The sequence below is a fragment of the Ochotona curzoniae genome, unplaced genomic scaffold, assembly GCF_017591425.1.
Source record: "Ochotona curzoniae isolate NIBS_2020 unplaced genomic scaffold, NIBS_Ocur_1.0 scaffold_4506, whole genome shotgun sequence".
In the NCBI taxonomy this organism is placed as follows: Eukaryota; Metazoa; Chordata; class Mammalia; order Lagomorpha; family Ochotonidae; genus Ochotona; species Ochotona curzoniae.
The window spans coordinates 10,710,650-10,722,801 of NW_024467119.1; the positions used below are offsets into that span (position 1 = coordinate 10,710,650).

Genomic DNA, 12,152 nt, shown 5'->3' on the forward strand with positions numbered 1-12,152 from the left:
GGAGAGAAGGGAGCATTTTAGGCCTGCGTGTACGTCATTAGTGAGCTGTTTTATGGCAACACATTGTCAGTGTACCTCGAAAGGCCATCTATGTATACGTTCTTCCTTTCCTTTAGGCCCTCGGGTTTTATGTTTAATGAGTTGGAGATACGAATTGCTTGTGCAGTTTAATTTCTTCCCTGGTCATTAAAATATCTCAATATTATACATATAGTGCATTGTCTGTACAATTTAACATGGTGAATCCAGATTCCAGTTTATCACCTGTTTTTTTTTTCTTTTTACAATATGTGTACAGCATCAAGGAACAAAACCATTCATAGCTATTTGAATTATGCATTTGATTCATAAGCTGTTCCCTGAGTGTTATATACCAGACGAGGTCGCCACAGATATGGCAGTTTTCTTCTTTCAGAGAATTTCTTAGATTTTTCAGGAAAGAGAAGCTTTTAGAATTCGAATTAGATGATAGGCAATGACTAGTCATTCCTAAATATTACTAAGCTTTTCAACGACAAATTATGCTGCCCTGCCAGCTTTTGTTATGGAAATATGATTTGTGTGTACTTTTTCAACTTAAATTATAGGACTGTTTTACCTCAGTCTTGAAAATGGCAAATAAATGATAAATGAGTTATAGCTAGTCATGACATGAGCAAGACCATAATAATTTTCTTCATAGCAGAACTGCCTAATAAATCTTAATATTGAATAATCAGCAAGAGGGGCAAGCTTTACTTATGCAACAACTGGCAACAATCCTTGTAAAATTAAATCTAACAGAGAATTAAAGACAAAGTCTTAACAAATGATAGCTGAAATAATAGAGGGGCAGTGTCTTTGAAGAAGAGGAAGAGGAAGGAGAAGAAGGAGGAGGAAGAAGAAGGGGAAGAGGAGAAAGAAGAAAACTTGTGCCAGCTGTAGGTAGTTGCCTAGGTTGCCTTGTATGTAGATAGGTGTTACAGTGCTGGAATAAAAGCAGCTATTACCTGGTGGGCACTCTGGACCTAGTTAATGCCAAATGTGTGTTAACTATACCAGTGTGCCAGCATAGTTGCCTATTTTATTTTATTTTTTTTTTTTGAGATATGTGGAGAATGTGGGGAATGCTTGACCAGGACATACCTTCCTGGCTCCCAGGCACAGGGAGATTTTAGGTGCCTGGGAAAGGCGGTATGGGCACTAACTGGAATGGTAACAGCAGAGGGCATGTTTGAGAGGGGAGGAATGACTGTTGGGGTCTTCCACAAACTGTGCCATTGTACTTGCAGATAGGTGAGGGAGCAGAGACAGAGAGGTTTGGAAGAGGGGAATCAGAGGTCTTGTCTAGATCAGGTCAAGGTACCCAGCCACTTGGGAGACTTGGGCTGTGCTAAATAGCGTTGCCTGCCACTCACTGGTGTGTGCAGAAGCTAGTTGCTGGGAGGCAAGCTGGTTCAGCTAAGCCCCAGTACTCACTGGCACTTGCAAGAGCCAAAATAGGTGTGGACAGACCAGGATAGGCTTTGGCACCCACCAGTTCATGTAGAACCAGGTCTGGGCATGGGCCAGGCTGGGTTAGGCTGTAACCCCCACTGGAGGGAACCAGTATGGGTAGAGGTTAGTTGGACTAGACTGAAGTATCTACAGGTGAGTGCCAGGGCTGAGAGCAGGCCATGTCAGGCTAGGCTGTAGCATCCAACAGCACATGTGATATCTGGGCCTAAAGTGAACTTGGTAAAGAGAACTTGTGGAAATATCCTGCAAGATTGCATCTCCCACTGGTGAGTGTTACAGCTGGGCTCATGGCAGCCCAGGGTAGGAAGAGCTGTAGCACCTGATGGCATATCTGTGAGGCAGGTCCACCATGGAGGCAGGCTGTAGTGGGTCAATCAATAGCACACACTGGCATGCTTGAGAGCCAGGATGGGGTGCAGGCCAGACTGGGTTGGATGACAATACCCATCAGTTCTCATGAGGGCTGTGAGCAGGCCTAACTGGCCTAGACTGCTGCACACACAGGTAAGAGCTGAATCTTGGTGCAGGCTAAGCTGAGCCAGCGTGTAGCACCTGCTGGTGAATATTGATACTGAGGTTGGGCCATCTCAGACTGAACCACAGCACCCATTGGCATTCACAAGACTTGGTGCTGGGAGTGGGCCTGGTAGAAAAACTTTGGGAATTTCTTTGCTTGGTTACAGTTTCCACTCATGATCATGAGAGCTGGGACTGAGAGGTGGAACAGTCCTGGGGCAAGCCAAGCTGGGCTAGTCTGCCACATCTGCTGTTGCACACGAGAGGGTATGAGCCAGCCAGACTAGGCTGCAGCATCCACTGGTAAGTGTCAGGACAGGGTGCAAATCATGTTATGCTGGACCACAGTACCTCCTGGCAGACACAAGATCTAGGGTTCTGTGCAGGACTATGGGGGGACTGTGGGCAGCCCCCTGCTAGGCTGCAGTTCGATTGGTGAGCATGAGAGCAAGGGCTGCAGGGCGGGCAAGGCTGATAAAGGCAGCAGTATCTGTTAGCATATGTGAGAACCAGGCCTGGGGACAGGTTGTGCAGAGCTCAACTGTGGCACCCATGGGTATGCATGAGAGCCAGATGGGATGCAGGAAGGACTGGGCTAGGCTTCAGGACATGCCTGCACATACTAAAACCACGGCTATGGTAGACTGGGTGGTGATTATTGGGGGTTGCCATAATTAGGCACCTACAGAAAGACTGGGCCTATGGCAGCCTGGATTGAACTAGGCCAAATCAAACATTAGTTCACAGGACAGAGATGTGGCTGGGACATAACTGACTTGGCAGCTGTATCCACCTGTATGTGCATTGACCAGTGCAGGTGATGCACCGAGCCCAACCCTGCATTGGCTGGCTCACATAACAGTAAAGTCTGAGGTCACCCAAGTTCCTTAGTGACTCCCCTACCAGATGACTTAACTCAAACCCAGGCCGCGGGAAAAAATCACAATACATATGGTCTGATCTTAGAGTGCACGTATTGAGACTGGGCCTCCTCAGTTGCTGATGTCTGTGCAGTAGACAGCATGCCCAGATGCACACTGGAGGGTTGACAGCCAAATCATCTTAGCAGGTAGAGGATGTCGAGTTCCTTGTCAGAGGATGGAAAGCTGAACAGGTTGAACCATTCTCCTGGCCAAGCTTTTTTGCTGGGCCTGGGGGTGCACTAAAGTGGACCTGATCAGCCAATAGACCTTGGAAAGATTTTCTCAACCATATTACCAGAAAGCCAATAATGTCGCGGAACTATCAAAACCACTCAAACGACATCCTCTGAGCATTCTTCCCAAGTATCATCCAAGAACACTCCTTGTCCCTGTCCCCAGTGTGTGACAACAAAGAGTGGCCCCTCACCTTTGCCCAGTGTGGACATGGGAGAAAAAAACGGAAAAATTTGTACCACCCATCTTCCTCCATACTGCAACTCTCCCCATCCTAATTGGTGATCTACATGGGAATGTTCTCAATTATGTAAACAATATTAAAAATTAAATTAAAAAACAAAAAATGAAAATTTTATTTGACTTTTACAGAATATAATACATACATAATCAATGCATTGTATAGCCTGTCTTCCTCATTTAGTATGGTTGAAAAAAGAAATGTCACAATGAAGTTAGGACTTTTACTTAAGAATAAGACTGGTCATGACTTGATATGAAGCTCTATGGAAGTATACTTCATGTTTTTAAATAAAAATGCCTACCTACATTTATAATTTTCAAAATGACACAGATTTAGGTATACACATTATATGTAAAGCTGTGTCAAAGACCAAATTAGTTGTTGGGGGAAAAAAACCTCTTTGTCATCTAGCAATAAAAAATGTCAAGTATTCTGTGACTTCCCATTTAATCCCAGAGATTCATTCAAACAGACCATAAGTCCGAACAGTTGAACATATTAAGTTGCTTTTCAGAAGTTCAGTTACACTTGCCCGTGTGGATATGGATTTGTTAAACTAGTCAGTACATCAAGTGTGTCTTGTAAATGCTTGTGTTTGTTTTTAGTTTCTATTTTATGATACAATTTAATAGGCTTTGAGTTTTCCCTTGCCTCCTCCCCAAATCCCCCCGACTTCTCCTATATTATTATAATAATATAGTTCTTCATAGCAGTCACAAATGCATCATTTTGGTAGTTAAGTGTATACTGACATTGCTGATACAATGACAGACAGTCCAGCATCCTATTGTCAAGATGTATTTAACAGTTTCATTAGGAGTTCATCTTTGATTTGGGAGTAGAGATACATAATGCATTGTACCTTCATATCTGGACATGATAGTCTCTATTACACAGTTACTATACATTCCCTTAAATGAAAAACCATGCAGCAAAATCAACAACAGGAATAAAGTTTAAAAAAATTAACAACACCATGATGTTAAATAACATGCTACTGAATAACCAATGTCCAATGAAGAAATGGAAAAGGAAACAAAAAGCATTCTTGGACAAAATGATGCTACGGTATGATCTATGAGTCAGGGAAGAATTTAGGAAGATAAACTCTTTTGAAGAAATGAAAAAAAAGGATCAAAACTCGTGAGTTGAAGCAAAAATCATATCGAGGGGGCTATTGATCTTAGAATTTGCATGAAGGTTGCCTTATATCAGAGGAAACATATGATATTTGTGCTTTTGGGATTGACTTATTTCTACAAGCATAATGGTTTCTAGTTGGGACCATTTGGTTTTAAATGGTAGAATTTCATTCTTATTAATGGCTGAGTAGGATTCCATGGAGTAAATGTACTACAATTTCTCTGTAGATAAAGGTTTTAACATGCCTGGTGTGACAGCACAGTCTGATGAGCTGCAGTTACACAAGAAAGAATCATTGAGGATAATAACACATAATGACAGCACAGTAGAAGTTTCAAAGTCCTACCAATATGGTTAAAAATAAGATTGTCTAATTTTTGAAATAAAGAATCTTAGAAATAAATAATAACCCTGTCTGTAACTCTCTGAGCACAATTTTGCAAATATACCTGATTTTCCTTCCAACACGTGAGGTAACAGATTTCTAAAAGGTTGGTGAAAAGCAGTAAGTGTGGTTTACTAAAGACATGTGGGCTTAGGTCGCAGCATAAAGATCTTACCCAAATGTAATTATGCAAATAGAATTTTTTGCATGCTTCTATAACTACAGTTTAAATACCTCATTCCCCTCACTGAAATAGCCTTATTTTTCATTCATGATTTGAACCCATTCTTCAACATCTTTTCCTTCTGCTGGTGAGTGTGGTGGTGGGGGAGGGGGGACTCTCTTCAATGTGGATTCTAACTCCACTTATTGGATTAATAGCATTTGCTCTTAGTACTTATCCTCTAAACTGACAGACAGTGGACACTTTTAGGCCTCATGGGTTGAATGGCAGAGTTGCCCAATGTGAGATCATTTCTTTGTGATATGTGGAAAGGAAGACTGGTGTATTATGTAGCACTATAAGTCATGGCATTTGTAAGTAAGATTATAACAAATCTGTTGTAAAGCCTTCTGTGTATTATTGCAGTTCTGCCTTTGAAATTGGGATATTGGTGTTGTTTAAGATGTATATTGCATTTCCTACATCTATAGTTTGGAACGGTATGTTCATTCAATCTTAGCTTGATTAATGTTTGCCTTATTTTTTTCAAGTGTGTTTTAAAACTTATACTATGATTATCTAACAAATAATTCTTTTAGAGAAACGGGTTCATTTGAAAGTCATGTAATGTTCAATAAAGCAAGTATGAGTGAAATAAATTATTTACTTTCAGTTTGGAAGAGGTGAATAAAAAGTTCTTGGCCAATACCGTACCATTAATCTATTCTCTTTTCTCCTTTCTCTCTTTACTTCTCTCTCTCCAATAGAAGTGGAACAAAAAGGTAATTAAATACCTTTCATAAATTATATACTATTTATAGGCTAAGTTTTTTAACAGTTTAACATTTAATAAAAATAATTTTGTTATTAATTCTTATCTATATTTATGAAAATTTATTTACTACTTCTGCTGCTCAACTTCACTTTAATCTGTTTTATTGACTATTGCTGGTTTGATCCTTGTATCCTAAAGCAGTTTAATATTGGGAAATTTTCCATCATGTGTTTTATTCCTCTTTGTTTTAAAGTAGTTGGAAGGGCACTGGATGCCAGTAGTGATTGCTGTGGATCTGTTTCTGCTTCTATGCTCGAGAATTTTCCATAGCTCTGGCGTGGTTTCCCCTGTTCTAGTCTTCAGTGACTAGGGCAAAAGGAAAGTGTTTTCTGAAACACCTGGAAGAGAGTTACTACAGTAACCAAGAAGTGGAGATTAACTAGAACAGACAGGATATTTGCAGTTTTGACAACAAATGATACTTTTGTAAAGCGAAGCTCCTATAATCTTCAAAATTATTGATTTTAAATTGGCCATGCCTCTCTGTCTTTGCTATGGAAATGTTAGCAGCCAACTCCCCCCTCTGCACCAGCAGTTTATTTCTTCAAAAGTGATACCCTGAGCATTCTAGCAGTGCCCGTTCCCTTCCAGTCATCGGCAAAAATCTAGCTGAATATCATTTTAGGTTGTTTTCCACTAAACTTGTGCCTAACAGTTGCTATTGAGAAGCTGATCACTAATGCTGAGACAATAATCCTGTAATCATTACAAAACGGGTCAACCTACGACTCCCTGGGATCTTCCAGTTTCTTCACGCAGCATACTTCTCATCATTTCTGAGCTAACAATGGACTGCATGATTTTTCACTGTGTTTGCTTTGCAAATATATTAGAGCACTGTTTCCCACTGCAGGTTCAGCAAAACAATACATTCCAAAAGGCTCGAGAGAAAAAAGTGAAATGATTATCAAATTCAAGTTTGTGAAATTTACTCGCCCTTCCCTCTGCTGCCTTTGAAATTCACATATGTGTATGAACTGCTAGAATCTCTGTCACAGCTCTATTTAGTGTGATCTTTCTTAAACAGATGTGATGAAGGACCCCTTCTTTTCTTTCTGTGCGACTCCTAACTGTCCCAGTTGAAGTAGATGCTTCCAGGACACCCTTTGGGAAACACTGCCGTGCAGCTCCCCACTTCACAGATTAATCAGCCATGCTTTCTCACTGCCACTTACACACTACGCTACTGAGTCATGCTAAAAATCGAGGGAATCAGATGATTCCTTCCCATTTTCATTCTGAAGTATGAGCAGCAAAATACGATAGCCAGTAATCTTGTTTTTCAATGTTCTTTCATGTAACAGTAAAAGGTACATGTTTTTAAGTTCCAATACCACTGTTTTTAACAGGACATTTTTAACTGATTAAAATCTAGATCCTGGGTATTTTTTCTGTAACCTTTCACCTTTTCTTCTTTCCTTATTCCTCTTTCCTTTCTTCTTCTTACTTTCTCTTTTTCCTTCCAGTATCCATCCATCACTCATTTTTTAATTGTGTGGGTTGCATGCTCTGTGTGTGTTGTAGCAGCTTTGAGAGCCTTAATGCAAGACAATTTGGTTACCTGTGTAGAGATTTTCTTCTGTTTTGTTAAAAATATTATGAAGAATATATAGACTATTAGCCTGTTGCTTAATTCAACTATTGAACAGCGAATTTTATGAGAATGAAAACAATATATTTTTGCTTCCAAATAAGATATGTTCTTCAGTGAACTATTGAAAACTCTGTGTAAACATGTGTGCTTGTCATGTCTATAGAATGCATAGACACATCACATATATATCTAAAAGTATGTAATTCATATTTACAACAGTAAAATGGACCAGAAAGCAGAGCTGCTTGGGAAAAGTCCAGTGTTTTTTCAGCAAACAAAACCAAAATGTCTTTTGGAGGAAAAAAAGCCACAATTAGTGTACAGAATTACTTTTTGTTCTCAAAAATAATGCAGCAAAATAAGTGGTGGTGGGTATCCTTTGTTAGAGTTGCATTCAATTTGGTAAAAAAAAAAAATCTGTCAGAATGTAAATTAACACCTTTGTTATTTTTAACTCTTTCCGTCCCAACAGTTTTTCTTTGTCCTGGACTTCTGAAAGGAGTATATCAGAGTGAGCACTTGTTTGAGTCGGACCACCAGTCTGGGGCGTGGTGCAAAGACCCTCTGCAGGCTTCGGACAAGATCTACTACATGCCCTGGACTCCCTACAGAACCGACACCCTGACTGAGTACTCCTCCAAGGATGACTTCATCGCGGGAAGGCCAACGACCACCTACAAGCTCCCTCACAGGGTGGATGGCACGGGCTTCGTCGTGTACGACGGAGCTTTGTTCTTTAACAAGGAGCGCACCAGGAATATAGTAAAGTTTGACTTGAGGACTAGGATCAAGAGCGGAGAGGCCATCATAGCCAATGCCAATTACCACGACACCTCCCCTTACCGCTGGGGAGGCAAATCGGACATAGACCTAGCAGTGGATGAAAATGGGCTATGGGTAATCTATGCAACAGAACAAAACAATGGCAAAATTGTCATTAGCCAGTTGAACCCTTATACCCTCCGGATCGAAGGGACATGGGATACTGCGTATGATAAGAGGTCAGCTTCCAATGCTTTTATGATTTGTGGGATTCTGTATGTGGTCAAGTCTGTGTATGAAGATGATGACAATGAGGCCACTGGAAATAAGATTGACTACATTTACAACACCGAGCAGAGCAAGGATAGTTTGGTGGATGTGCCCTTTCCTAATTCCTACCAATACATAGCAGCTGTGGATTACAATCCCAGGGACAACCTACTTTACGTGTGGAATAACTACCACGTTGTGAAATATTCTTTGGACTTTGGACCTCTGGATAGTAGATCAGGTAAGTGTGACTTTGATGATGATCTGTGGGGAAATTTCTAAAGTCTGATTTCCAATAGTTCGTTTGTACGTTTGGATTGGATTCTGTTGTCTTTCTTCTGACCTGGGTAGCTAATAAATGTACGTTACCTAGACATCCATAAGAGATGGCTATGTGGCACAGTAGGCTAAGCCACCGATAGTGACACCTGCATCCCATGTCAGAATGCAAGTTCTTGAGTCCTGGATCTTCCCCTTCTGATCTAGCTAACTACTAATATGCTTGAGAAGGAAGCAAATGGTACCTGCAGTTCTTGAAGTCCTGCCACCCAGTGGGGACCCTGGAATGGAGTTCCTAGCTCCTGGGCTTACTCCAATCCAGACTTAACTGGGTATCCATTTAGGGAGTAAACTAGTGAATGGAAGGTTTGTCTCTTTCCATGTCTCTCCTTGCTTCTCTGTCCTTCTGCCTTTCAAATAAATAAGCAAATCTTTAAAAAGCTATAGCCCATTAGCAAGAGACTCCGCTCCTTGAGGTTCTTGTCTCAGACCTTGGCTCACATTTTTTGTAGGGTGTTTGCCCTTTATCAGCTGCTTGGTTCTTACAGTGAAGTATGCAGAAACGTGGCTAAAGCAGGATGCTTCCTAACTATGAAGTGTCTCAGCAATACTGCCCACGTGGAACATGGCAAAAGATGAGGTTGATGTCTCACTTCAGACTCGCTGCCCCCGTGTATTCACTGTACAACAAGTATATAATGTGACCAACCAAGCAGCAATACTGTCAAGTGGAGGCTGTGTTTTTAAGTGAAATGAACTGACACGTAAGAAAAAAAATGTTCCTAATCAAAAAGTACAGAGAAAAGGAGACCTCAGTTTTTATAAGAAATGACAATGGAAATGGAAATAAACTTTTGAATAATCTTGAAGCCATCTAATTTCGCTGCTTTAAAATTATCCTTTCAGGGGGCTGGTACTGTAAGCAAGCATGTGATATCTGTCATGTGGGCATATCCTGTGGAGTTGCTCCACTTCCCATCCAGCTTCCCACTATTGTCCTGGGGCTTGGGGCGGGGTGAGGACAGCCGAAGAAGATCCAAGTGCTTGGGCCTCTTCCACCCATGTGGGAGACCTGGATGAAGTTCCTGGCTCCTGGCTTCAACCTGGCCCAGCCCTGGCCATCGCAGTCATCTGGGACCTGAGCCTGTGGATCCCAGCTGTATTTATCTATCCCTCTTTGTCTCTCCTTTCCTAACTCTGACTTTATATTAGTTCTTTCACCTGCAAAACTGTTTCCTTTAGTGCTATTTGAAGACTGCCAGAAACAGCAATTTTTTTTTTCATTTTTGTTTATACGAATCAGCAGAATTAGTTTAATTCAACACTTAAACTGCATAACATAATAGTATTTTTTAAAGACAGAGTAGAATGGAAAACTACAATACTGGTATTTGAATTTTTATAGTAATTTACAATCATTCAGAGTTTACTGGCTAATATTTCTTGTTTTCTGCTTTGCTGGTTTATACCATGCTTTTACTTGCTTGTTGTTATTTAAATATTTAAATATCTTTATCTGCCCAGATATTCTGCCTTCTCAGACACAAGGGGTAATATGTTCCTTATATACAAATAGTTTTTGATGACTGAGTTGAATGAATGATTTGCCCCTTCTTATTCAGCTAAAATGATAAAATAGGTGACATTTCCTCTAATTTCTGAGAAATTCCAGTCAGATAGCCCTTCTTCCTGTAACCCGCAGCCATGATTTTATGTAGAAGGAAATACCTAAATAGAAAACAAGCAACACAAATCTCTTTACCCAATGCTTAAGAAAATCTCCTTGACCCATCTCTTACCTGACGTTTCACTCTACAGCGGAGGGTTTTAGCCCAGTGTTTCCTGGACCTCACAAGGTAAGTGAGCACCTGTCTTCCAGAGTGTCCTTGAGAGATAATCATTGCAGAATCGTAATATTTATAAGTCAAAATTTGGAGTTTTTCAGCGAGAACTTTCTTTATGACTGAATCGTAGCCATTTTTGGTTCTGATTGGGAAGAAGTCATAATTAATAACTCCGTTTTTGGAGTTAATTGTTGCATAGTGACAATAACGAAGCTTAGTCTTTTGTTTAAAATCACATATTTTCATTTAAAATAGAGTTAAAAGTGTTTAGCATTGCAGGATTTGATTTGACAAATATATAACAAATATATGTATATATTATTATTATTGTTATTATTACTTTCCATGATGCAGCTTTGTAAGTTTTGGGATTCCCCTCTCCCTCTCTATTCTTTCCCTCACCATTTTCCCCCACATTATTGCAATAGTTTAGTCCTTCAGCAACATTCAGAAGTCCACCTTTTGAATACTCCACTAATTAACAGTATCGTAATATAATGTAGATACTCGTGCACAAAATAGATCCAAAACATTCATAGAAAATTCATATTATGAAAATGTATAGATACTAATTTATTTTAACTAAGCATGTCTTTTAATTGCATTTTCACATGAATTTTTCAAAGCATCCTGTATTTTTAAAGAGGTGGGGGACAATCGTTGTAATTATTTTTACTCATTCTGGAAGTTAAATATGGGTCATATTGTTACATGTGCTAGTGCCCATATTTTTGCAAAGGGTATCATTGAAATGGCAGCCATGGAGAGATGATAAACTGAAGCTGTTACAGGAATTCCTAAGCTAAGCCGGGGACTCCATTTTCACCTTTTTGAACAAAGACAATTAAGACCTTGTCTGTTTGCAAATAGTGAGATTCGTATGCATTAAATTTGTCAATACAATCACAAAAAAGCATCAAGTTTCACGCACGGATGCTCAAATGAAAAAGCTAGCACGTTTGGCATGGACTTATTGCAGTTTAACAGTGGAAAGAGTAAGTGCAGAAGTAAATTTTATGCATGGTATGTGTGGATATGAGAATTTCAATTAGCATTAATAGAAGTTCTTCATCTTATTTCACAAAAACAATTTCAGCTGGGTGTTTTCTTTAGTAAATTACAGTGACATTTTTCAAGGAAACTGCCTTTTACGAATTCTTACTGCCATTTTATTATAGCCCATTTAAAAATTATTTATTTTAATGTGTCTTTATTTGTGTTTATTTGAGAGGGCGAGGAAGGTTCATCCTTCCACTGCGTTACTTCCTAAATACCCACACTTTCTGGGCCTGGGCCTGGGCTCAAGCCAGGGGCCTGGAATTCCATCTGGGTTTCTGCTGTGTGTGGCAGGAATCCAAGGGTCTGGGCGCTCACCTGCTGCTCTCGGGGTGTGCATTAGCAGAACCGGGACGTGAACCCAAGCACAGTCACACGGCAGGTGGGCATCCACGTGCTCTTCACGA

General features: G+C 40.1%; 1 protein-coding gene across 24 annotated transcripts in view; it reads left to right on the forward strand.

Annotated features, from left to right (window-relative positions):
- Window positions 1-12,152, forward strand: part of ADGRL3 (adhesion G protein-coupled receptor L3) — a 472,380-nt gene that overhangs the window by 183,973 nt on the left and 276,255 nt on the right. For 18 of the 24 annotated variants that reach the window (XM_040966525.1, XM_040966524.1, XM_040966523.1 and 15 more), the window contains 2 exons: window positions 5,873-5,887; window positions 8,007-8,807. In XM_040966525.1, the coding sequence (XP_040822459.1) occupies window positions 5,873-5,887; window positions 8,007-8,807 (816 nt within the window). The remainder of the gene's footprint in view (window positions 1-5,872; window positions 5,888-8,006; window positions 8,808-12,152) is intronic. The other 6 variants (XM_040966528.1, XM_040966539.1, XM_040966534.1 and 3 more) reach the window with 1 other exon arrangement.